Here is a 27,313-nt window from a genome sequence, read left to right as displayed (position 1 = left end):
AACTATAAGGATTCAAATGTAAATTTTTTAAAATCGGTAATTTTGATATTTTAAAATCAATGGGTTTTGAAAAAAAAAAGCAACATAGAGATATCGATTGAAAAATACCTAAAATATGGGTTTTTTTTAGAAAAATTATCCATACCAAATTATATAATTATATGTAATATGTGAGATAATAAGATTAAAATTATTTTCTTAGAGGAAATTTGTGATAAAGTTGGCATCAACTCTGATTTAAACCCATCACTGTCACATAATCCACACAACTATATTACTATATTATTTCTGTGAATGCATCTTATTTTATTAGCAATTAAATGCATTTTATTTTATTAATATTACATTAACAAAAGAGATAGGAGAAAAACGCATTTAATAATTAGCAAAGCGAAAGGGCAATCTCCAACCCCACCCTTTCTCTCTCTCTCTCTCTCTCTCTCTCTCTCTCCACTTCGCTCGTCTTCTCCGCTCTCTGCATGCATTCCACCCGAACGTCTTCTTCCATCGACCGATAGTCACCAAATCGGTGAGCCTCCGATCTCAATCTCAGCCTCCGCCGCCATGGAAGTCGGCTCCATCTCCTCCGCCCCTCGCTCCGTCGAAGAGATCTATAAGGACTACAGCGGCCGCCGCGCCGGCATCATCCGTGCCCTCACCAACGGTCCTCTTCCCCTTCTCTTGATCCCTTTCTTCTTCTCCTTCTTCCTCCTTGGCTGACTGGCCTGTTGATGACTTCTCAGATGTCGATGAGTTCTACGCCCAATGCGATCCGGGTGAGTCTCCTTTGGCCTTTTCCGCGCAGATCCGACCTGATTCGTTTCTTGACCGGATATGTTGGTGGCGCAGAGAAGGAGAACTTGTGCTTGTACGGTCACCCCAACGACTCGTGGGAGGTGAACCTCCCGGCGGAGGAGGTGCCGCCGGAGCTGCCGGAGCCGGCCCTAGGGATCAATTTCGCGAGGGATGGAATGGAACGAAGGGACTGGCTCTCGCTCATCGCCGTGCACAGCGATTCCTGGCTCTTGTCTGTTGCTTTCTATCTTGGGGCGCGCCTCAACCGCAACGAGAGGTGCGAGTTTGATTCTCTCGTCGTATGTTTCGTATGCTCATATGTTGCGGCATTGAGTAGAAAGTAGGTACAGATGGTTTGGGGGTGTAGGTCATATATCTGTTAATGCAGGATCGATACATTGGCTAGTTTGACTGCTGTTTGATACGGTTATAGGATGGACCAAAGAAAAAAAATAACACTAGAGACTCGATGCCACTATAGTTTAATTTTACTGGTCATGATGATGGATATGTAGGTAGGAAATATATGAAAGATGTGAGATCTCTGATGATTGTCACAGAGAATTGTTTCCCTCCACAGAAATGTTCTTGTTGGCCAGTTTTATTTTCTGATGTAATTAGCTGATTTTAATGCCCATATAACTTTTATTTGCCTTTTCTGTTGATTTTTCTTTCCCAAATTGTAATCAAACAGCATGCCATTTGTCTTTTTTTCTTTCTGTTCTTTACCCTATTGTCTAGATTTTTCAACTTTGAAGGATATTCAGGGATTTGTTTTTTTGTTTCTGTGAATCGTAAAGTGTGATACAGACCTCCTAATTTGTAGCCAGCCAGTTAGGCTGATACGAAACTTTCCTTGCCACTGTTGTCCTGATTGTTATCCTGACTGAACTTTCATTTTTTTCAGTTTTCAATATATCATGTTGAATCATTTCATAGAGCCATCTGAATAAATAACTGTTCTTTGAAATTCATCAACTTTTGAAGGATGGCCTGTTTAAAACTGAGATGCATTTGGATATTTGCTGTCTAAAATGATTGTTGTTGTTTCATCTGCTTGAAGAATGTTTATATAAGCTGGTTTGAACAAAGTGTTGAGGAATCAAAGGCACAGGCAACTTTTGATTTTGTTTCATGATTCATGGTTTATTATAAATATGACCTTTAAGTTATAAAGGTCTGTGTGCATGAAAATGAATCAATCAGGTCAGTACTTGTTTGAGAAGGACCAATAAATGCAAGTAGCATTTGCAACTAAGTTTCTGATAAGACCCTAAGGTCTTATCGTAAAAGGAATCGAAAAAATGGAGATGCTCTGATACCAAATGATAAGACCCTAAAGTTTTATCGTCGCTCTGATACCAAATGATAAGACCTTAAAGTCTTATCGTGGAAGAAAGGGGGGAAAAGGGAATGATAATGATCGCTTCGAGGGGATCGGCCTCCTTGATCGCTTCGAGGGGATCAGCCCTCCTTGATCACTTCGAGGGGATCGGCCTCCTAGGGTTTGTCCACAGAGTGGAATAACATTTCATTGATTAACTGATTGATTGATTTCGAAAAGAAATGGTTACATCACTATTTATAGAGTTTCACCCAGAATCCACTTGGACTTGGACTCTAATAATAAATAAATATTAAATAAACCTCTACCTGACTCTAACTGAACCAAAACGACTCAATAAACAACTGAACTAAATGGACTCAATAAACATTATTCAAAAGCTCAGAAAAAAGGTCCTAACAGTTTCTAGAGGTTTTTGTTTCAGTCAACATTCTGAAACAACTTAAAAATGATCCCTCGATAGCTTCAGTTGGTATTGATTTGGTTTCGGTACCTCGGGCTGAAACTAAACTTGCTAATGCACTTGAGATTAGGTTGTTTAAAGATAAAATTTGAAGTTTCCATTTATTAATATAAATTTGATGATTGGAGGTACCTTAAGTATTCATGAAGACCCTCTACAAGATTATTCTATAATCAACAAAGGGTAGTGCAAGATGAAGTTTAGTTCCGTTATACGAAACTGGCTTTTGATGGTTTCTTTTGCACACATTGAATTTGCATTACCTTAAATATGTTGGAAGTGTCCACATTTGCTTGGCCCTAGAATTGTGAAAATGGAGCATTTCTATCGGATTTAGTGGTAGGTTTTCTTTGGACGTGGACCTGTTGCCTGAACCACTTGAATCTTATCCTCCACTATGCATTATTATTTCTTTTTCCTATCTTCACTGTTTTACCCATAGTTATCAGGGTTGAATTGGGCAGCAACTTGGCCAAGAATCACGTCACTAAGGTGGCAGCAACTTGGCCAAGAATCACGTCACTAAGGTGGATCAACCAGTCAACCACAGGTTTAATTAGAAATCATGATTAAATAATATTAAATAGTTTAATAATTCATACTACCATAATTGGAATATGCTCTTGAAACTGAATCTCAAATCTGAACCAGAATAACAAATAATTTTCACAACTTTAGATGAATCAAGAAAATATGCTTGATGTTTTGAGCAAGAAAGATCAAAACAAAAGGAGAAACATCAAGTATTTATGTCGCTTCCAAATGTCCATCAGATTTAGAATAGAATTGAGCAAGATGAACAGTCTTTTCAGATCTTCAAAAAATAACAGTGATCTAGGAGAATCTGATCACTCTCTACCAAGACTCTTCAAGGGATCTAGAGGTGCCGGGTGGAAGGAGGCTGCCTGCAAGGCGAGGCCACAGTGCCTGTGGGTTTAGGAGCAGAAAAAAATCACAGGAGTGGCTTGGCACAAAGAGGTCCAGGAGGAAGGAGGTGGAGCAGCCTATAGCATGTGGCGAAAAGGAGGATGGTGTGGATTGCGGAGTTCCGCAAAGCTAAATTAGACCAGTCTGTCATTCCCACTTTCTGCAAATGACTTTCAATCTTCCTCCAACCAACTCCATTTTCTCTAAACTTATGTCATTCTGGATCTAGTTCTAGTTCATTTGGTAACCAAACACAAGATCACAGGCTACTTTCATTGAAGTCCAGTAGATGGTTCAATTTTGGTGAAATAAATGGGCCTTTGGGAGAGCTCATTTTTTCACATGGGAAGGCAACAAGTCATGATAAATGGTCTCCCTGAATGTTTCGCTTTGGTTTTGTTTACTTATTTGGTTCCTTGAATAACCCTATTTCTCCTCTGAACTTAGTGGATTTCATTCTTTAGTCCAGTCTCCATTTTACCTACACTGTTCTGTTTATGAAGTTCTTATTCAGAGCTGGATTCTGGATGGTGTTTTCTCTGTCAAATTCTATTAAAATTTCTGCTTTTGTACCATTGCCCCTCTTTTGCTGAAAGTCTTTAGAAAGTAGCTGTCCCATGGCACCAAATGTATCATCTTATATTGGTTGGCAAACTACCACAGTTTTGTCTTCAAGGTGAACCTACTAAAGAGAAATTTGTGGACCAGAATAGACTAATAGGAAACAATGAGAAGAAGCTAAGAGGCTAATCTAGTTAATCTAAACTAGCAAAATTAAATGAAAGTTAAAAGAGAGAACAAAATCCATGCATGCCTCTTGATCATGACACTTCATATGGAGATGGGGTTACTTTTGTCCCAAATCCTAACTGGTCTTATTCTTTCATTATTTAGAGTTTTCTTCAAAATTACAAGTTATAAACAGTATTAGAAAGCCTATGGACTGACTAACCCATGGCCCTATTTTCAGACCAAACAGGTATATTTTCTCTTGTTTGATGTGGTAAGGTCTCTTTCATCCTTACCTCTCTAATTTCTCTTCTCTAGTGAAGTTCTCAAGGGAACAAGACACTACAAGACTTCCAGTTGAAGTGAGATATCAGATGTGCCAGCTGCTGTATTGATCAAGATTAACCTGAAAGCAAGCTTTAAAAGTCTCCGCATCACCACCTAGGTTACAATTACATACTCTAGTTGGCCCATTCAAGTGTGCGCCACTGTACTTAAACTAAATAAAGGGTCAAACAGTCCTAAAACAGGGCAGGTTGGGGCCTTCATTCAAGCTGAAGCTTTAAAGGCCTGTTATGGGTTCAAGTTGCATCATAACACAAAAATTGAGATTCCTAATCTTGGTGTAAAATGACCTAGATATAGATCATCATTCATTGTTACTTAATAAATGCTACTAGGGCTATATAATTATGATTATTTTAAATAAGGTTAATATAAGTATTTTATAGATTCATCCCTTTTCCATTCAATTTTCTTATCGATTTTTATGGATTTTTATAATGATTTTGAGAAATTAGAACTTGATGCTTCAACATATTGAGTGCAGAATAGTGGGGGTAATGCTACCTATTTTTTGACTCTCGGAAAAACTATGAACATTTATGGCATATGAAGTGACATTTTCTTTGGAAAGATGCAAAATTCAGCTCTATGATATCTTTCGAGGACATTTCTTGTGCATCAAGTGGCACATATACTTATTTTCATATGTCAGCCAACCTTTATATGTGGTGGCTGAGAACATTTAATTAGTCACTGTCAAAGATGGGAACTGCCAATTTACTATTTGGTAAATTAATCGAGGGCCTTTTTTTTTCATCTTGAAGCTTCCAAATTTCTATCCTTGATTCGGAAATTGGTCAATGCACTCATTCAATGTCTGCAAATTCTGAAAGAGTTCTGCCAATGGGATTTTAAATGGTGAGTGGTATAACATGACGCTCTTGGAAAAAAAAATGAAAATAGTATAACTTTGAGATATCCATATTGAATGATGCAGTGATTTTGAACACAGTCATATAAGACATTAGTCATCTGGATCAACTTTTGCTGAAGCATGGTGAATTAATGGTGCTTATGTAGCTAATAGGTTCAAATTCTTGGAATATTCTAAGTTGGAGGTTGTGTTGCAGTTGCTGCCTGTAATCAAAAGTTAATACCTGATTGATCTTTTGTTTTAGGCACCAATGTTATCATGCAATGTGGCCATAATTGTTATTTCTTGTGTATCCAATAAGGTCTGAGCATTATTAGACAGTTCAAAATTATTGTTCCTGCTTTAATAACATGTTCAATGGAAAATTCTTTTTAGCTGACTACTGATTTACTATGGATCGGCTTATTCTTTATCATCATGTCTATATACAAAAACTGCATATGCTGTTAAGGTTTATCTTTACACCTTGTCTGATGTCTCTATTTATCATGACTTAATTAATGTTGAAGTACTAGTATTTCTCACAGTATGATGAAAAATATGTCCAATTTTGAATTGTATCTCTTTTTGCTACCTTTATCATATTTTGTTATGCAAACTAAGGTCTGCAATACCGAATGATACCGTCGGTATCGGGTAATATGTATCGGTCCATCAGCAGATCGTTACACGGACCGCTCGCTACCGAGCAGTACTGTCAATTGAGGCATTATCATCGACGGTGACCGAGGGAGAGAAAGAAGAGGGAGAAGGGGAAGAAAGAAATAAGAAAAAAAAGGGAGAACCTGGAGATCGCCGCTCTCCTCCTCGTGCGTCGGCGACTTCTCATATGTGCGCAAGAGAAGAGGCATCGGCGTCGCGGGGCGGAGAGGCGAAGATTTTTTTTTTGTTTCTTCTCTTCTCGGGTGGCGTCGCCTGCAAATTTTTTTTTTAATCTACGACGTCGCCTCGGCGATGTTGCCTGAGAAGGGAGGTGATGTCGTAATTTTTTATTTTAATCTGCGACGTCGCCCGGGAAGGGAGGCGACGTTGTAATATTTTTTTTTACCTGCGACGTTGCCCAAGAAGAGAGGTGACGTTGCCCCGCATAGAGGTAAACCGAGCGGTTTATATATATATATATATATATATATATATATATATATATATATATATATATATACTGAGCGGTATACCAAAATACACCGCTCGGTATACAGTACTATTCCATACCATACCGAATAAGTCTCAAAATTTCTATACGGTATGAAATTTCAATCCTTGATGTAAATTGTTTCAGTTGCCTGTACAACAATAAATCGTAATGACCGCAACCATCTAGGGTCAACTAAATATATCTTTTTGTGTCATTAAGATGTGTTTAAGACAACATCACTAGTCATCCTAAGAACAATCGATTCTGTTTTCATTATTTCAATTAAGATTATTTTAGGTGTTTTTTCAATCTTTTCTCATACTACTAATCATAGTCAACTTGCATCTAACCAGAGAATTCATATCTCTTTTGATTATCTTCACATCATTTTGGACAATTTTCACTCATCTTTTTTTTAAATCAAAGCTTGACCTAATTGTCATGAATGTAAACAATTTTTATTCTCAAAATACCTAACATGCATTTCATCATCCTAATCTTAGCAGCAGTAATTTTTTGTATGTGTTGTTTCCTAACTATCACACATTTTGACCTTTAAATAAATCTGGCTTGACCACTTCTGTCTAGAAGTTCTCTTTTAGTGGAAAGAGCATGCAACAATCAGAAAAGACTCCTGATGATCACTTTAGTCATCTCGTTTTGTCTTTATGAAATAATTTTTTCATTGATCTTTCTTTCCTTCCAATTATTAATAGATCCAAGATATCTAAAACTCATGCCTTCAGAAATGTCTCGTCTATCTTAACGGTACTCTCAATACTTCTCTTGCTTTGCTAAAGTTACAGCATATATTGGTTTTAGTCTTCGTCTAAACGGATTTTTGAAAAAATAATCCTAGTTAGTTTGAAATGATTGTTAAAAAAAGAAAAAGAAAAAAAAAAAGTTAGTTGATTAATTGACTTGGAAACCAGTTTGTTATCTTAAGTACTCATTCATATTTAAAGCAGCAATTAACTGACTTGAGATCTGAAAATGTATTATAGAAAAACATGAATGATTCTATTAACTATTAAGAACCATGTTTCGACTTGAATCCAAGATCTTTAAAAGACATAAAATTTCTACTACCAGATATGGGTTTTTATTATGTTCTTGAGTTCATGTTATATATAAACTGCACTAAAATGTTCCTTTCATAAGAAAAATTTATGAACTTATCGAGGAGTCCACCATCTGCAACAACCATGTTACCCCCTCTATATACTCTATCACCCCTCTATAATGGTTACATGACCACACCAAGCAACCGTGTCACCTCAGCGCAGCCATTGCAAGGCTGAAATGGCTATATTTTTTCCATCTTTCTTTTCTTTTTCCTTTTCTCCAATTCTAGTGTTCTGGATTGGACAAGGATGGTTTTGAGTTTCATCTCACTGATCCTGAGCCAAATTGATTGATTTTCTAAACTTGGGAATTCTGATTTATTTGAATGTAATTCATTAGATTGTATGCATTTCCTCAGCTAAATATCATTGTGATTCCTAGTTTTCCAGGCATGAAGAGCATCATATATGCTGTCGGTCTGATACTAATATACAAAGACAAAATGCTGATGATGGCATTTAGCTGAAAACAGTATTGTCTTAGCTGCTCATACTTTGACATTCTCCAGTCATTATCTATTGGTTATCTTGTTTAGCATTCCTTGTCCTAGCTACTGGTCGTTCAAAATATATGCCACAATTGTGCTCCAGCTTGTCTAGTTTCTCTTTGCCTTGGTTTCTGCAGGACTTTGCTGAAAGAACAAATAAAAGTTCATGTACATGTGCAATTTACTTGGTGTCAGAAATTACTCACAATAAGGTAGAATTATATGTGCAATTTACTTGGTGTCACAAATTACTTACAATGAGGTAGAATTTATCTTTTGGACTGAATTAGGTCCAGATGGGAGCACTCAGAATGTTGATTAATGGTGAAGCAGCCTATCCCCCACTGAGTATCTGTCATTGCAAGTGTTTAGCATTCTTGCTTCGTTGGCAAGTTCTAGAAAATATGCATGATATCATTTGGCATTTTTTTTTCTTCTGTTCTTGTTAAAATTTAAACGGTCACTGTCTCTATATTCAATAGCTGACATCACAATTGGAAGAGTTTTCATAGTGAAATTTACGTTGATGCCATGAGCTTATTGGATGTTAGTAGGAAAACCACTTGAAAAAGAAAAGTTGCTAGTACTGAAGTTCATCATGTTAGATATCTTTGACCAAATGGGTATTGTTGCATTCATTAGTTTCTTTCTAGGGATGAAAGTCGTGTCAAAGTTTGTGACAATAATCTCTCCAGCAGTCACAAGTCACTCATTTTTAATTGTTAAGACATCTCTAGTTGGTTGTTGGACTTTCAGATAAGCTACATGTCTTGGCAGTAAAAAGAAAAACATGATTTAAGATGAATTGCATCAAATACGAGCACTGAAGCTCAGTACTCTAATTGATTACTTTGTATTTGACAACAAAACATCTTTTTGTCCTCCATGCCAACAGGAAACGCTTGTTTAGCATGATCAATGAGCTTCCATCTGTCTTCGAAGTGGTTTCAGACAGGAGACAATCAAGAGAGAAGTCTAGCATGGACAGTGGAAGCAAATCTAAAACGGCAACCAAGGTAATGATTTTTGAATCTCTCACATGTCTCTGCTTCCCTTCCTAATCCTTGCCCAATAACTACTTCCCCATAGCGCACCAGTGATGGCCAGATAAAAAGCAACTCGAAAACAGCTGATGAGGGTTACGGTGAAGACGACGACGAACACAGCGAAACACTCTGTGGAGCTTGTGGTGGAAGCTACAGTGCGGATGAGTTTTGGATTGCATGTGATGTATGTGAAAGGTGGTTCCATGGCAAGTGCGTGAAGATAACTCCTGCAAAAGCTGAGAGCATAAAGCAATACAAGTGCCCGAGTTGCAGTTCAAAGAAAGGAAGGCAGTAAGAACTACTGCCAGCACTCCTCCTCCAATGGCAAACCAAAGAGTTAAGTCCTTGAAACTTGGTTTCTCGATAACTGCTAGTGGTAGGGCCTATGCAAATGCTACCTTCATCTGAAACAGAATTCGACTATGGTCCGAGAAATCCATATTTACATTTATGACTCCATGCTTGTCTACTCTGTTGCTGTAGTTAATTAGTCAAGCACTCATCGATCCTTCTTTTATTTTATACTTCCATCTGACAAAGTGTGTTAGTCTAACTGCATTGAACTTTGTGTATCATGCTCTATCAAACTGGTTAGTAATTAATTGCATGTGTAGTTCCTCTGTATATTTCAGTTAGTAGGGATGCCTTTGTAGCAATCATCGCATGTCATTTTAAGTAATCATTAGCTGTGCTCAGCTTGATTGATTGCCCCATATATGAAGTTACTGCATCTCTCTTTTTTCCCGCCAAAAAAAAAAAAAACAGCACATGTGTGACTTCATCATTCTCTTTCTCTCCCTTCCTCGGAAGCATAACAGAGTTGTCTTATAGCTAGTCATGAGTAACTAGCAAAAGCTGACAAGACAAACATCCAATAATTTGGTGAGAGGCGATCGAGCCAGGAAACAACTATTGCTGCTCGATCATGACACGGAATCAGACAAGTAACTCAATAGAATACTTGCAATTGGAAATGGGGACAGTTTGCTTGCTCGTTTAAAATGGTTGAGGTCTGGGGTTAAATCATGATGTGACGACGATATAATTAAAAAGAAAGGTTATTAAAAGAGCATTTTAAAAAATCCTACTAAGAGATGTAATATTTTCAATAATGTCCAGATTTAAAGTCACACACTTCACGGTAGAAGTCCATTGCATCCTCGAAGAATATGAGCTATTGAACTACAGTTGCCACTTAAAACTTAAAATTACGATTGCGGCTTAAACTAGCCATGCATGATTCACATGGCAACACAGCAATGGTAAATAGCATGAGTCTCCAGCGCACCACCAGCTGCGAAGGCTCACAAACCGGTCGCTTTTGACCGTCAAACTACGTCCAAAGCGTGAGATTATATCGCTGCTTCCGACTCCAAGACTGTCGCATTTCTTTCTCCCCAAACCGACCCTCGAATCGCTGCCGCTGCTGCTGCTGCTGCTTCTGCGACCCGCCTCGATCTAAGAGGGTTCGATCGATCCCGTCGATTGCTTCTTCTTGCTGCTTCCTTTCGATTCTTTCTCGGACCCCGCCGATCTCTCTCCGCTCCGTGCTCCACTCGTGGGGATCGTTGAATAGGAATCAAGAGTCTCATCAAAACCTAGCGGCGGTTAGCTGATCTCAGGTGAGCTCTCCTGTTGTCGCCTCTATTCCGAGTGATCATCTTGTTTGCTTCCATTTGAGGTGGATTCTGACGAAATTTTACTTATTATCTGTGTTTGTATGATTGCCTGATAGTTGAATTGTTGATAGGATGAAGCTGATTGCTATTTTACTGGTGGTTTTACTGATTTCCTTGAAAGATGTTCGGGTTTCAGTGGAATTTAGATTCAGACAGAGACCGAGAACAACGTGGGGGTGTAAGGTGCTGTGTCGATCGTCATTATATATATATATATACATATATGTATATTTATATATGTATATATATATATATATACATATATATATGTATATTTATATATGTATATATATATATATATATACATATATATATGTATATTTATATATGTATATATATATATACATATATATATATATATACATATATATATACATATATATCGGACGTGAGTTTAGGACAATAGCCAGAGTCATGGATATTAGTGCAATATTCGAATTTGAATTTTTGGTCAACCTTGATCTTTTTTTATAGGATAAGATCATTTGAGATGGATTTAGGCCATGAAATGTTCAATGGTTTATCAGATTGTAATGATCAGTTTGCAATCAGATTTCTGTTTATAGTAGTTGAATCCATGGATTGGTGATCTTATTCTGGGAAGTATCTTTGGTGGGGCAATGAGTTCTCAAGTGAAATCTAGGTTTCAGTGTCATTTTTAATAAAAAATGATTTACCTTCTTAATATGTTAATCAATTATGCTTTTGCTTTTTTTTTTTATATAATGGAAAGAAGGCAGTCTAAGTATCCTTTAAGGATATTTGTTTTCTTCTTTTCAATCTCTGAACCTTTCCTCAATATGGTAGTTTGTTTTGTGCTGTATGTTGTTTTATTGCTCCAGATTTTCCCGCAGCAGTGCTGCTGCAGAAGCTCTCAGTGTGTGCTAATTGACATGCAGTTAGGTTCCTACACCAGTTTGTTGTAATTAAAAGTATACACTGAAATGAGTGGAGAAGGGAAATCAAGTCAAAATAAAGATAGCACAATAAACAACAATGTTATGATCATATTTTGAAATGCTTTAAATTTATGTTCACAATTTTTATTTAGAACATGTAGAATACCTGTCTTTTTCAGTTAATTAAAATTTGACATTAAGATCTATAGTTCAACTATTTTCATTTTATAATGATTGAATATGTGTAATTCTGTGTTATTGTGTGTGCTTTTAAGTTTGTGACACTCATCTGTTATCTTCTCTTCCACTGATTTTGCATGATAAATGCAAATTATGGCAGTTGTTACTGCATTCACTAATTGATGACCATTGGTTTTAGCCTTTACTGAATTCTGGCGATTCTTCTTCTTTTTTTTTTGGATGAAAAATTGTCCATGACTTTGGTTTGCAAAAAGAGTCTCAAGAGATTCAAAGAATGGCAGCTAATCGCTTTGACTATTCCACCAGCCCTGATGGTTCAACCTACTCAAATGGGCAACGTGGACCTTATACAACCAGTTCGATGGAAAGATTAGGGAGCTTCCATGAGGTCATCGATGTTTGCATCCCATCACCACTCACAAGCATGCCAAGATCTACTTCCATACCATCTCAAGGCGAAGCATCTAATCTTTGTCAATCGCTTATATCTGACCTGAAAGTTACTTTATTTGATCATAAGTCTCCTCGACCAGGAGAGCTAAAGAGAGAAATAAGTTCCATCTTTGGCATCTCCTCAGCAGAATCTTTGGCTAAAACAATTTCCGCAAGACACTTGCCTTCTTCATCTGTTGAGGACATCAAACGAATGAAGATTAACCTTCATGAGAGTTCTGTTAAAGCGAGGTATTTCTTGTTTACTTTCAATCAAAGTTTTGCTTTTTTATATCATTATGAAGAGGCTGACATTTTGTTGCATTAAATGTTTCTTCTTCCATTTATAATGTTCTGAATTGTTCTTGTGCCCAAATTTTCTGCTGCTCACTCTGCTATAGTGCTTTTAATGAGCTGTTAATCTCTGTGCTTTATGTAAAAGGAATCGTGTAAAAGCCTTTAGTGATGCTGCTTTGAAAATTGAGAAGCATCGCCATAACTTATCAAGGAAATGTTCCCAACAAAATATTTCATCAAGCGAGAGGCCTATGGCATTGACGCCAGGAGGAAATATTTCTAAGACAACCCCTCAAGGCCTGCCAACTGCAGCTAGTCTTGAGCCTGGGTTACTGAAGTCAGATGAAAGGACCAAGAGTGCTCTATCAAACAGACGAATACGAACTACATTGATGGTATTTTGAATTTTATTTTTCACATTTTGTAAAACTTTTCTTCCTGCTATGATTTTTTAAGGTAATATATATTTGAATTTCTGTATGTTTTGTACTGTTAATTAACGAATTAGATGTTTTGCCTACATGCACCTTAGTCTTTCCAGATCCACAAGTGGCAGGAGCATTTTGGGCTGTGCTTGTATATTGAAACTAATTCCTTATGAATAAGATGAATTTAATGCAATTTGTTGTTTGCTTATGGCTTATGCTACATGATTATATCTCATGTTATATGTCTCTATCATACAGATTGCAATTTGTTAATGAAATTTTCTTCTTTCATTCTTCAACTCCTTTCTCTATTTTAATTTTTTTCTGTACCCAATATGTGCCTGAAAATTTGTGACACTATTTTAATAGGAAAGTGTTGCTAATATTTTTCTTGAAATAACTTTTCTAAGCTCATTCATATTTAGTTGCAGTAGGCAATAGATACCATTTGGACTCCTTAAATCTTGCAACATTATGTACTTTTCAAGTATGTTGTTCATTGTTTTATTTTCACATTTTCATCATTGAAAGAAATATATATTTTTCTCTATTAGAAGGATGCAAGAGATAACAGTATTGGCAGATCATCTGGGTTGGTGGATAGGGATAAAGATGTCACCAAATTTGCAAATGGTAATTCTGCACTACCAGAAGAAAAAGCTCAAGTACTACCATGTGCTGATGGTTTGGCAAAGTCCAAGATGAAGAAGAAGCGTTCAATCGTTAAGTCAGATATTTCTACAAGCATAGTTTTGGCTAGACCTCCAAATGGTGATTGTGAACCTAAACAACGAGGAATACAGCAAAAGCTTGATGGCAAACCAAAAATGAACAACCACACTTTCAGGTTTGACTTGATATCACATTATGAGAACTTAGTTTGTGTATTGATGGTGATTTCATGCTTTATATAGGATACCAAAATAGCAAGGCATTTCATAATAAATTTCCTTTCATCTCCAGATGATGCCTAGGCAATTTTGGACCAGTTTTACATAAAGGCAGTTTTACACAACTAGCACTTTTGGTTACAGCACTCTGTGTGTCTTGTCTTGGTCAATTTCCAAGGGCACATGGAAAATTTGCTTCTTTGCCCCTGCCCCCTTTTAATTCTGTGATCAGACATGTTTACTACTTTGAGGTCTATAACTTTGTGATTCTCTGATGTGCTCCAATTTTCAATCAATTTGATTTGCTTAAGGTTATGTGTGTCTCAAAGACCTTTTCTCTACCTCGTTTGATGTTATAGTGGAGATCCTAATTCTTTGATGTCCTAAATGTCACTATCTAACTAGTTATACATTTGAGAGGACTTCTCATTTTCTAATTTTCAGGGTTCCATCATCAGTATGTTGTTAACCTCATACATGAATCCCTAATTTACAGAGTTCTCTGTAGTTTAGGATCTAGAGGTCCTGAGGAAATAACTAAATGAAAATTTTGCACATAAGGATAAAGGAAATTCCTAGGTCTTATCGGATTTCAAGTTTATGTTGATACATTGTTTCACTTACTTCATCAATATGAGAGGTGACTGTTGAACCCCAAATTTTATAATATTAGTAATTGTTTTTTTTGTTGAAACACACAAGTTAATATTATAAATTTCAAATCAGGATTGGTTTTATGGCATTCTATCATGCTCCGATTAGTAAGCTAGCATTTTGTGTTGATGGCATGCGCTGTGCGTATCTTCTAAGGTTTTGAGGACGATTGGCAGTGGTCTCCTCTGTCAAGTCCAAGCTTCTCTTATTCGACAAGGTTATCAGTTATTGACACTTAATTGTTTTTCGTCATAATTAAGGAAACAAGCACAAAGTTAAATAACAAGATGTAGTATATGTTTGCATCAACTGATTTATATCAGGGCATGCCCAGTTTGCATTTGGGAGCCGATATTACATGTAGGACAAAAATGAGGGAGGTTAAGGGGGTTTCACATTGTATAGATTTGAAAAAGTTGGTTTTACATGGTGCTGGGAACAGAATACACCTAAACTAATGTGTGTGCATGGATTTAAAATGGCACTGTGCCGACTGTTGATATCAAGCCGAAAGTTGATGATATGTCACACCTGCAGTCCATACCAACAAGTAATTGGAATTCTTCATGCATTTCAAATCATATTCATATGTATACTTCCTGTTAAGAAATGAGATTTGGCATAATCAATTTATCATTTGGAAGTAAGGATTAAAGTGTTTAAATGCATGAAGAATTCCAATTACTTGTATAGATTTGAAAAAGTGGGTTTTACATGGTGTCGGGAACAGAATACACCTAAACTAATGTGTGCATGGGTTTAAAATGGCACTGTGCCCGCTGTTGATATCAAGCCAAAAGTTGATGATATGTCACACCTGCAGTCCATACCAACAAGTAACTGGAATTCTTCATGCATTTCAAATCATATTCACATGTATATTTCCTGTTAAGAAATGAGATTTGGCATTATCAATTTATCATTTGGAAGTAAGGATTAAAATTGTTGCATGCCAAGTCCATTCTATCATGACTTGGTGGCTCAGTAGTACTGATTTCTGTTTTATGTCGGCACATGATAAGTACCCTGTAGGGAAATTGTTTCATGTCAACCCCATGCCACCCATTGGCATGACATGTTCTGGTCCTCTCTATTGCCGGAAGACACCAGCATATGCATGATCTTTACACTCGTTCAAATTGTATTTCTTTTGTTATCTTATATTCCTGATGTATTGCCTTGCTTTAGTTTCAGATCCAGTGAATGTGAAGAAAATTGTAGTTCTAGCCCTACTTCTAATGCAAAGATACCTCCTCGAGGACCAAGATCAACTTCAGGTTCCTTGTCAAAGGCATCTAGGAATTTTCCACAAAATTTTAAAAACTCTGATGGTTGGGAGCCTCAATGTATTAGCAAGCTCAATTCAGTCAATGGGGCCATCAACCGCAAACGGTCTATAAGTGAACAGTCATCATCTCCACCTGTAGCACAGTGGGTTGGACAAAGGCCTCAAAAGTTATCACGTGGTGCAAGAAGATCAAATTTAAGTCCCCTTACTTCCAACCATCTTGACACCCCTTCTTCAGATACAGTAGATGACTCTATCAGCATAGAGGGTAGCTCAGGATTTACAAGACGGTTATCTTCTAACACTGTTCAAGTTAAGTCAAAGGGTGAAAAGATACCATCAGAGTTGTTGTCAGAAAGTGAGGAGACTGCAGTTGCTGTAAATAAAAGAAAAGAGAAAATTAAGAAATCTGAAGTAGAGGAAAATGTTAGTCAGACTCTACAGAAAGTTGTGACACTGGCATCAACTTCTAAAAAAAGAAAGCTGGCTGCTCACAGGGATCTTGGATTTGGTGTCCACAGACAGGGAAGGGTTGTACGAGGTTTAATGCCCAAAGGATCTGGCATACGTGCCTTAATGGAGAAGGCAGATAATGCTGCCTCTTTATCACAGGCAAGAACTTTAAGAGTTGGTTCAGAGAGGATTGAGAGGTAATAAAAATTATCTCCACCAATTAAATTTCTGTTGACTCAAATCGTAGGGTTTAACTGTCATGTCATTTTAATCAGCAAAACTGGTAGGCCACCCATCAAAAAATTGTCTGAACAAAGGGGACGCTCTTATCCACGACACTTGATGAACGATGCTTCTTTAGACCTTTTTGGTAAAATTATTATTGGAATCATATCATTGAAACTATTTATTTCTCCAAAAGCATTCATATGCATAGGACATACTTTTGATTGTTAATTTATACATTTCAGGGAAACCCATTAATGACCATGAAGTGCTTTTAGCTGCAGCAAGTGCTGCTCTGGATACAAGTAGCACATTTTCCACAAAAATTCTTGTCTTTTCCTTTGCAATTCTTGAACCAATATTTGTATTTCAAGTTTATAATAAAATTATGCAGGGGGTGCTTGTCCCAGTACATTTTGGAAGACAATCGAGCCCATTTTTCGGTTTTTGTCTTTTCAAGATGTCACCTTTTTGAATGAACAGGTAATAAAAGGCCAAATCTCTTGTTTCATATCTTTCAGATAACTTCATGCGCTAATGTTGATTTTCCCAATCTACTCCAACCAGATTCATCTTATTAATGAATCTACTTCAGTGGGCCATGTTGCAGAAAATGATGACCATATCTTGAAGGTATTAAATTCCTCATAAATTAAGTAATGGTGTATCCCATTCAATATGACCTGTCCATCTGACATTGTTCTAGTCACATTTGATTATGAACTATTTGCAATCCTGGTTGCCAAGTTGCAGACCAATGCATCATGCTCACATATTAAGCCTTGAACAGGCTCGGGCATGCCACTGGTGCATCTTGTGCAGTGCAGCACAGCAAGTGACACATAATTTGTGGATTCATGTCGAGATATGTTCAGCATGAGTCTCATGAGTACTTGTTTAGATACTTGTTGGTTACTTGCTTCTATTTCATATCTGCCATTTCATTGTAGCAATGCAAAATTTCTTTTAGAAGTAATTAGTAGCTGTATTTGTATCCAATGGCATCTTATTTTGTCCTCAATGGTGGAAAAATTCCGTGTAGCCAACCTCATATACAGGGACTGTTTGGCTTATTGTTGTTGTTGTCGTCATCGTTGTCATCTTTTTTTTTAATATTCTTAGTGTTAGAAATTCTCTTCTTGAAATTATTATTATTTATTTTATACAAATAAATTTATTGATTTCTTTTTAATTTCTGCCATAAGAAAATTTTGGTTGCCTTTCTTCGCAGGGGGATCTAAAATATGTCCCACTGCAGTCAACTCCAATCAATAGAGATTGCTATGGTATTGCAACCAATGGTTTTGGAATTAATGAATACGAGAAGGATCTAGGGTTTATTTGGCCAGAAGAGCAAGTTGAACCTTTTCTAGAGCAATTATTTGATGGAATTGGGAAGCAAAGAGGGATTTCAATTTGCCAAACACTTCTTTCAGCTATTATTGAAGAAGAGGAGATCGAAAATATAAACATTGGCAACTTCGAAGTTAGCTTCTTCAATTCTTATGGAAGTTGTTTTGAGCTTGAGGTGGAGACTAAACACAATGGCCTGGATTTGCAGACATCAAGGACAATGGAGTCTGCTGAGAGAGGTGTGGCTAATGGTTTGAAGGTCAATGCTGTTTGGAGGTGCTATGATCAACTAGCACATCAGAAATTGGGAGGTAATGGTACATTTCTAGAGGCTAGCACATTATGCACCCAATTCCAGTACAATCAAATGTGCATCAATGATAGAATCCTCTTGGAGCTCAGTGAAATTGGACTCTACCCAGATCCTGTGGTATGTGCTATTGGTATCTAAAAGCATGTTTTCATTGTTTAAAATAGAAGTTCTGGATGTTTCTAATTTGACTTTGGAGTTTTGGTGCGATGTCGTTGTCATAGGCACAAACTGTCACTAGCTCTAAATAGTTATGCAGACATACAAATAATTTAGCCCAATATAGCCATTTATGTCATTTCTGCTCTTCCATCTGAAGTTTGCCATTTCTGTGTGATCAATTTATGTATTTTCGCTTACATCTAACACAAGGTTACACTTACATCTATTACCACTTTGATCTTGTATTTGCAACGGCACTTTTTTTTTGTTGATTCCATTTTTGTGGTCCTTTGGCGTTGATGAAGCTGTTCTTTTCCTTCTAGAATTTGTCTGTGGTCTTTTTTATACATTGAAGCTTTGCCATATACTGAACAGGATTATTTGCTAAATTCAATCCTGTGATGGCTAGGTATCCCCTCTTGCATTTCTGATGTGATCAACACCATTTCCTTTGACAAATATTCTCATTTTCATACCCATCATCTTCTTTAGTTGTAAAGGTGCATATATTGTATATACCAATACCAAAAAAAAAACACACTTCTATTGATATTAACAAGAAATCTGAACTTTGTTGCTATTAACGGATAGTATAATTTGCTTTCATATTTATTTTAATATGAAGTAGTTGTGATATTATTTTGAATCAGATATAAGGCTGAGGCAGATGAGACTCTTACATGAGTCAGATATCACCAAATAATAATCTAGTATTGTACTCTAAAAAATGGCACTAACTAAAACCCACCATGAGTCCGATATAAGGCTGTGGAGACCATAAAGCAAAGAGAGGGAGAATGAGAAAATGGAGAACACATTGGACCAAAAAAATTGATAAATGACATCTTAGGTTAAAGTAAATTCAGCACTTTGGCATATATTTGGAACGAAAAAAGATGGAAGTAACCTATACAACTATTTGGAAGATATAATCAAGGTTTGTCGTACCGAGGCATACCGCTCGGTACGGGCAGTATGTACCGGTCCGATAGAAGATCAGTATAGGTGGTACATCAATATGCCCTGCTATACCATATGTCAGTACACTTAATATGTATCATACCAACAACTGGTAGGTACATCGGTATGGACTGGTAATGCGAACTATGGATATAGTAGCAATAATTTGAATGTAAATACTAATTGGTTTGTGTCATATATATATGTATATGTAACAATACAAGATAGACCCAGTCAGATGGAAAAATGAATTTGCATGATCATACCCACCCTTTCACCCGTAATGTTATCCTTTTCACTCTGGTTAACTTGTCGTAGTCTTCTTAATATCTGACTCGTTTTAATTTCCTGTTGTTTAACCTCATTAATTATACAACTGGTTCTTCTTGAGCCAGATTATTGAGTATCATTCGTAATGGTGTTTCCAAATTCATCTTGTTATTTGCAGTGCGTATAATTTTTGTCTAAGTTGTGGCTTAGATTTGCATAATAATTTGAAAAAGAATTGTACTATTTGACATCTATATACATTATGTTCCAGCCTGACCTAGCACAGAGTGAAGATGATCTCAGTAGAGGAATCAATAATCTAGAGAAAAAGCTTCATGAGCAGGTACTCTATGTAACCATCAAGGCCATTTTAAAGAGATTTTTTTTATTTGTTCAGGGTCATGCTTATGAATATTTAACTTGTTTGCTGCCCCTCATGCATAATCTTTGGTGGCCTCTTGTAAAGTGGCAATGCATATTTTTTTATTGTTGAGATTTCTCTGGTGGACTTTAGGTGCTCTTTCTTTGGGGTGTTTGGTTATTTCTATGAACATGAAATTCTGATTTGTATTTTTTTTTTTTAAGCCAGGATGGTTTGATTATTCTAGCATTACAAATTGCATTCTACAAGTGTGAGAATGTAACATAATTTTAGATGCAATCAGAAAAGACAAGGCCTTTTTTTTCTGGTTCCATAAAGTCCATAAATATTTTCACTGGCAAAGGAGTGCTTGTACTTCTAGACTGATAGGCATACACGGTATTGCAAGCTGTTGATATGCTAGGACTTCATAAGAGTGCTACTGAGACCATTCTACATCATCATGTCCCAATTACTAGATGTTGAGATTGACCAATCCTTTGGCTACAGTCAATAACGAGGGAGGCTATTCTTTTTACACAATCAGTTTCAGAAAGTGAGATGCATAACTCAACCTACCATCTTATTTTGTAGTTTTTTTTCCAAAATTTTCAACCAATTTGACTTTCTAAGAAACTGATATTATTTTATTACGAAAACCTTGTTCATCTTTTTTTCTTTGCTTTGAACATGAATTATTACAGTTGCACTATCATCCTTCAATTTATAACTCTTACCTGTTTTCTTTATACTCACCTACTTAAACAGCGATGTTCTTGTCTTGATATATTCTATATGCGATAGAATCTGTGTAACATTGAAACTAAGAGACTATTTATACATATATTTGATTTAGTTAATCAATTATCTCCCTTATTCATGCTCAACAAAAAGGTTCTCTATAATGTGTGTTGCTTGCTTAAAATCTCAATTTTCAAGTCATATTTGATAGTAGTGCTATTTTCAGTTGCTTGTAAAGGCTTCTGATTATGACCCTAGATGGTATACAGTTTGAGAATGAAGGTTCTCTAACGAGATGCTGATGCAAGTACCTGTAGTAATATACTAGTAAGACGCCTCATGCTAGAAGATCTGATATATTGTATAGACGTACATGTTATACTTCTAGTTCTAGTGATAGTACATGGTGAAGTTCTCTTGTTTTCATGAAAGAAATATTTTATAGATATCGATTAGACAATGCATCTAATTGAATATTTCGACTAATCTTCTGCTTGTATGATAATAATGCATTTTTATACTGGTTGGAAAAGGTATTGAAGAAGAAGAACATCCTCAGGAAACTAGAGAAGGCTGTAGTGGAAGCAAAAGTGTCTCAGAAAAGGTATGTAGCATATTCTAGGGAAACTCTATGTTACTCATCTTTCTTTATCGTATTTATAGAGATTCAATCTCATCCTTTTGAATCCATTTATTGTTTTTGAGTACCCAATCAATCTGATTGTAATATCATAATAATAGGTAGAAATTGAATGAAATTTGATATTCCTTATAAGACTAAGCCTAAATGACATTTGGGAGTGCTTTAATCAATTCATTTCCATTTGTACATGTCTGAAATTGGAACTTGCATAAAAAAATGCTCTTCATTTTTCTATCTCATTTCTGTTCATACTTATGAAATACATATATGGAGTTGGCTAAAATTTCATAGTTGCTCGATTGATCTGTATGGTCTGATAAATGGTGAGCTAATAATGGGATCTTTCAATATTCAGGAAGCTTAAGATTAAGATGCTCCAGAATGATAGAAACAAAGGAATATCCACAATACTTGGATTTAGTCAAATCCAATTTGAGGGGTTTGTAGGTTCATTAATGAGAGCTTGATGGATGGATTCCATAAGTAAACAAATTTTGACGATGCATATCAACAAATTGAATTTAAATTATTTGTGGAAAGATATCAATTGGTAGAACCCTTGATAAACGAAAGAGATGCTGTGTATGTTAAAATAGTTTTTTTCTATTTGAACTAATCAAATATTTTAACTTGTCTCAAGTTGTTTGTGATATGTATGATTTGCTTTGATTTTCTCTTATTTTTTCTCTTCTTGACTACTATCTTCTTTTTGCAGGGAACTTGAGTATATTGCTTTTGACAGACTTGTAGCAATAGCATATGAGAAATATATGGTATCTCCTAACTTTTTTTGCTCCTCTCTTCTGATCATATTTCTATGTGGCATCATGTTGTACATCCCAAGATAGGGAATGTGTTAGGCTCAAGTATGATCCTCTGATTAGTTAGTTTCAGGAAGACATTAATATGGTATTGGAGGTCTCCAGTTACATTCTTATTCATCAATTCCGGCCATCTGTAAGTAGACAAATGTTGACCCTAATTATTGATAAACAAATGTTGACCATGATTTCTTGTTCCTATCTGGAGATGAACATTGTTAGAATATAAGTTTATATTAGTGACCCTCCTTGGGTATTTAAATAGCTTTCAGATTCCACCTTAACATCAAGAGGTAGAAAGTAGACAAATGTTGTTGCAGTCATATTGCATTTGTTATTTATCTGGCATTGCTTTAGATGAAATGCCCTTCTTTGACAAATGGCATTATTAGATTGTTTAGGCTGCTTGATGAAGAGTTCATATTATGGAAGTACTTTCTGTTTAGCACCGTAGTATTTGGTGATACACCATTTTTTTAATAACCAGTTACATCCAAAACAAAACTAGCAGCAGTGGTGTCTGCTGTCTAATAAAAAAAGTGTCTGCAAGTGGATTTGCCAAAATTTGCTTGCCTATGGGCTTCCAGGTTTCTCTTCCTAGAAATATGCTCAAACTGAACAGCTTTCAATCTCTCTTCTAAATAACAAATCTTAGCAATTGAAGATTGAAGGAACCATGGGGTAGTAGTCCTACTCTTTACAAAATTAGTAATCTCCAAAGCATCAGACCTAACCAGAATGTTTGCCAGATCTAGCTGCTGAGCCTTAGTCCTTGAAGCATGGCCATACATTCTGCCACACAAGAATTGTTTTCCTTGCAGTAACCTCCAATCCTATTGAGCTTCCATCCTCTCCTCTGAGTATGGAGACTGCATGTCATCTTTTTTATTTTTCCGGGAATGACAGACCGAGTGATTCTTCACTTAGGAAATTATGTAGATCAAAAACCTGGGCACTGCATCCTCAAGGATCCAACCCAAAACCTCTTCAAGATGAAGAGTAGAACCAATCACTTGGCTTAGGTCTGGTTGGTATTGTATATATTATGCAAGAATTGAAGGGTAACGTATATTATCATTTTCAAGTATTGAAGTTTACAACTCAATAAATTTTATTCAAATGTAGTTTATATCAAGATTTGTCATATCACTCGGTATAAGCGGTACGTACCAGTCCAACAGGGGACCGGTATGAGCAATACATCAGTATGCCCCCATGTACCATGTGTTGGTATGCTCGGTGTAACTCGGTACCGACAGCTGGTCAGTATACCAGTATGGACCGATAAAACAAACCATCGTTTATATTACACATAACTGTACCATTTTTTATTTTTATTTTCTAGCTTAAGTGATTATTTTGCCCCTGCAGTTAATATGATTATCTAATTAACATGACTTTTACATGCAACAGGCATGCAAGGGTGCTAATGTTTCTGGAAGCAAAAATGTGAATGAACTTAGCAAACATGCTGTATTATCTTTTGTAAGACAAACATTAACACGATGCCAAAAGTTTGAGGATACAGGAATTAGTTGTTTCAGTGGCCCGGCTTTCAGGGATATTTTCTCCTCTGCATCTTCCCACTGCAGTGATTCAGAATGCACTGACTTCAATGGTGATGGAGAACCTGCTAATCATTACACCACTGTACCACAGTTGCAAAATAATTTCATAGGTAAAACAAATTCCATATTCATGTGTGCCACTGTAGCTTTTCTGCTGAATGTAGCTGTTCCTGTTCAATGCATGGTAGTGGGGCTTGCAATTGAACCAACCACTCATGAATAGTTCAAGCTTGGACCGATTCTGAGCTCAATTATGAGCCAGCTAGTCATTAACAATTAAAATATGCTTCAAACTTGTCTCAAGACAAGTCTGAACTCAGCTTGCTGCTATTGGGTTCTGCTTGAATTTGCTCAAAATTATATTGAATATGTCCATGTGTGTACATATAGACCTATATGCTAAGTAACTGGTCTCAATGCCATCTTATGATATTATAAAATTTATATTCATTCACAAAAGTAGTTATTATGATTTTGGAATACATGCAACAGTTGTTTATTCCGACTTCAATTGCTTATTGATTAGTGCCTTTCATGTTTCAATAAATATATATATATATATACATATATTTTTATGATGATATGAATTTGTAGTAGACGCAGAAATAATATGGATATTGGTTCAGAAATAAGTCTGAAGCAAGCTTAAAACTTTAGATTGAAATATAATTGAATCATGTTATAAGTGAAATTTATACAAGTGACTAATGAAAAATGCAAGATATTAATTAAAAATGAAATTAACTTATCAAGCTGCTCAGCATAGGCTTGAATTAGAATTGGTATAATTTAGGCTGAACTTTTACAAAACAAGCCAAATTTTATCGTCTATCTATATACAAATTGATTCTAAGCCAAGCCTCACAAGGTTTTGTTTGTACAAGATCAGCAATCACACTCCTTCCTAAAGGATCAGCTGGTACTTTGTTTCAAGTTCTACAGTTTCCTGTCAAAGCTGTTATTTTTTGTCTCAAGAATTTTATATATTAATCTATAGATTGGTTATTTTAGGTCATATTTTTGGTTGTTTATAAACTGTATATCTCTTTTGCAGATTGTAATTCTAGCCTGACACCAAAAAAAGGTCAGAGAGTTGCTAATGATAACAAGTATTCTGATGTTTTTGACTCGGTCAATCACTTATCAGAAGATTCACCTTGTAAGGAGGAACCATGGTCAAATAAAATAAAGAAAAGGGAACTACTGCTTGACAGTGTTGTTGGTAGTTCAGCTCACTGTTCCTTTCGGACACCTTCTGGTAATGGAAATTCTCTTGTTAATAGTACAAAGGGAAAGAGGAGTGAGAGAGATAGAGAGGGAAAGGCACTAAACAAGGATATATCCACTAGGAATAGCTCTGCTAGAATTGGTCGTCCAGCTTTGTTCAATTTGAAAGGTGAAAGAAAGAACAAAACAAAGCCAAAACAAAAGATGACCCAGTTATCTGCTTCCATTAATGATCCTTGTAAGTCTGCTGATCTATCTGGTACAGTGCTGACTTCAACGAAACCATTTGAGGTAGTTGGTGGAAGTACCAAAAAGAATGATCTTGCCTTGCATTCACATTCTCTTAGGATGCAGGATAAATCAAATGATTGTGAGGTCATTGACTTGTCCAGTTTGCAGCTGCCGGAGCTTGATGTTGGTGATTTTGGAGGTAATGGACAGGATATAGGTTCATGGTTGAACATTGATGAAGATGGTCTGCAAGATCATGATTTCATGGGTCTTGAAATACCCATGGATGACCTATCTGAAGTTAATATGATGATCTAAAGTTGGTTTGTTTATTAGTTGGGATACCATCTGGCTGTCACTTCTGTAAGTACTCTATGGATTCTTCTGGGATGAAGTGCAGGAGGTGCAATTTTTTTCTGAACATTCTGAAGTTTTCTCCTGGTGTACCAGTTTAGTAACCTTAAGAATATCTTGTTTTTCAAGTTTAGAAACTTTGACTGTATATATCTTATTTTTCATTTACGTGTTCGTTAAGCAAGCTGCATTTCCTTGCTGGCTGTTGACCTGGAGATGTTTGTAGATACACATCTTAATAAAAAGATTATCATTTGTAAATATCTAAATTTATGTTTTGAAAGATTAATATTAAACATCTACTTTGAGGTTGATATTCCACTTGACTTCATATGTTGATATATTTCAAGATTTCCAACTTGATTGAAGAAAGTTTGCTTATCCTTTTGCTTCATGTATGCGTCGAGCACATTTGAAGTTTTCAGAGTTCACATATGGTGAGTTACTTGACCTCTAGTTCAAGAAGAATTATCTTGGCCTCTTAAACAAGTTCTTAGATGATCGATTTCTGCTATTAATTGTTAATTGCTCTGTTATATTGTTTCAGGTTCGGACTTCCTGTATCGAGAGAGGCTTCAACCACGACAATCACATCTCATTTGTCTAAAATTAGCATAACAGAGCAATAGCTAGGTATAGTGTCCCTAATCTTGCATGCTATTATTGTTACATCTGAAGCTTGAACATGAGATGCTGCAGATCTGTCCTTCTGGAGAGGTGTGATGTTCCCCACTTTGATATTACTGTATTATTATGTTGTGGGACACCCTCTACTTGGGATTACAGGATTACTTTTCCTTTTTCTTTGACTTGGGTTGACCAAAATCTAAGACATAATACTTGTGAAGCTAATCTGTGCATGTGCTAGCACATTCCATGGCATGCACTAATGAATCTCTCCCAAAGGTGCATACTACCTGTTCCTGGTTAGATGATACACTCTTATCACACATTGACAGACAACAGACGTGCAACAGAGATGCACCTTTTCCATTGGTTACCATCATTTTCCTGGCACATGATATGGTGTTATATACTGATACATTACATTGCAAGTTTTTCGATACACATTTTGGTGCAATTCAAATAACTTTACTTCTCATGACTTCTGTCTTGATGTAAGTTTCACATTGCAATATTGTATGCTACGTTTGCTACTTTAGCAGTAAATAGAAACTATGTTTTTTTTGGTGAGAAATATCAATCATTTATGTGTACCTGTGAGTTCTTAATAACAATGGTCCTGACAGATTCAATATTGTTTGTTAGATTTCATCTGAAACATGTCTTTTTATATCTGTAGCTATATTTTCTATGATCTAGTGTGTAGGTGCTTTCTTTTGATAACCAAATTGTTCAGGGTGCATCTGATGTGTTCATTTTCTATAGTGTACTTATCCCTCATTATTTTCTTTTTCTATTTTCTATGAGATGTGAATCACTTCCAAGACAAGCATGGTTGTGATGCAGGTATCAGAAGATTGTTGCATTAGAACTACCAAGAGAATACAAGAAAATGGAAGTCTCAACACCCACCAGAGCTATGGCAGAAAGGATGGGTTTATGGAGTAATGTGGCGGTGTTATCTTGATGGC

General features: G+C 36.2%; 2 protein-coding genes across 14 annotated transcripts; both read left to right on the top strand.

Moving 5' to 3' along the window:
• Positions 1 to 403: 403 nt before the first annotated feature.
• LOC103974441 (PHD finger protein ALFIN-LIKE 2) lies at positions 404 to 9,895 on the top strand. The gene is made up of 5 exons (XM_009389279.3): positions 404 to 664; positions 744 to 776; positions 850 to 1,072; positions 9,121 to 9,241; positions 9,315 to 9,895. Exons 1-5 carry the CDS (start codon positions 565 to 567, stop codon positions 9,564 to 9,566), a joined length of 729 nt encoding a protein of 242 aa, XP_009387554.1. The 5' UTR covers positions 404 to 564; the 3' UTR covers positions 9,567 to 9,895.
• A 685-nt stretch (positions 9,896 to 10,580) lies between these two features.
• Positions 10,581 to 25,981, top strand: LOC135584287 (uncharacterized). Of its 13 annotated transcripts, XM_009389341.3 has the most exons (17): positions 10,583 to 10,893; positions 12,357 to 12,505; positions 12,632 to 12,734; positions 12,925 to 13,174; positions 13,762 to 14,054; positions 15,940 to 16,689; positions 16,768 to 16,862; positions 16,963 to 17,022; positions 17,112 to 17,200; positions 17,285 to 17,350; positions 17,949 to 18,203; positions 18,279 to 18,500; positions 20,044 to 20,115; positions 21,408 to 21,478; positions 22,233 to 22,290; positions 23,752 to 24,016; positions 24,961 to 25,981. In XM_009389341.3, the coding sequence occupies exons 2-17, from the start codon at positions 12,412 to 12,414 to the stop codon at positions 25,680 to 25,682; spliced, it is 3,465 nt and encodes a 1,154-aa protein (XP_009387616.2). In that variant the 5' UTR covers positions 10,583 to 10,893; positions 12,357 to 12,411; the 3' UTR covers positions 25,683 to 25,981. The 13 variants fall into 13 exon arrangements, with proteins under 13 accessions (XP_064994068.1, XP_064994066.1, XP_064994075.1 ...); XM_065138003.1 differs by having other exon boundaries at positions 10,582 to 10,893; positions 12,305 to 12,505; positions 17,949 to 18,500; XM_065138000.1 differs by having other exon boundaries at positions 10,582 to 10,893; positions 12,305 to 12,734.
• The last annotated feature ends 1,332 nt before the right edge of the window (positions 25,982 to 27,313 follow it).

The sequence above is a fragment of the Musa acuminata genome, chromosome BXJ3-2, assembly GCF_036884655.1.
Source record: "Musa acuminata AAA Group cultivar baxijiao chromosome BXJ3-2, Cavendish_Baxijiao_AAA, whole genome shotgun sequence".
In the NCBI taxonomy this organism is placed as follows: Eukaryota; Viridiplantae; Streptophyta; class Magnoliopsida; order Zingiberales; family Musaceae; genus Musa; species Musa acuminata.
Note: the sequence above shows the minus strand (reverse complement) of the source record. Positions and strands in the feature narration are given on the sequence as shown.

What these genes read in the sequence shown, in the direction of transcription:
- LOC103974441 (XM_009389279.3), top strand. Translation starts at nt 565, where the DNA reads ATGGAAGTCGGCTCCATCTCCTCCGCCCCTCGCTCCGTCGAAGAGATC. An exon ending in CATCCGTGCCCTCACCAACG is followed by an intron (nt 665 to 743) that starts GTCCTCTTCCCC and finishes ATGACTTCTCAG; the next exon opens with ATGTCGATGAGTTCTACGCC. An exon ending in AATCTAAAACGGCAACCAAG is followed by an intron (nt 9,242 to 9,314) that starts GTAATGATTTTT and finishes ACTTCCCCATAG; the next exon opens with CGCACCAGTGATGGCCAGAT.
- LOC135584287 (XM_065137993.1), top strand. Translation starts at nt 12,325, where the DNA reads ATGGCAGCTAATCGCTTTGACTATTCCACCAGCCCTGATGGTTCAACC. An exon ending in ATGATGACCATATCTTGAAG is followed by an intron (nt 17,351 to 17,948) that starts GTATTAAATTCC and finishes CTTTCTTCGCAG; the next exon opens with GGGGATCTAAAATATGTCCC. An exon ending in GCAAAAGTGTCTCAGAAAAG is followed by an intron (nt 21,479 to 22,232) that starts GTATGTAGCATA and finishes TTCTTTTTGCAG; the next exon opens with GGAACTTGAGTATATTGCTT.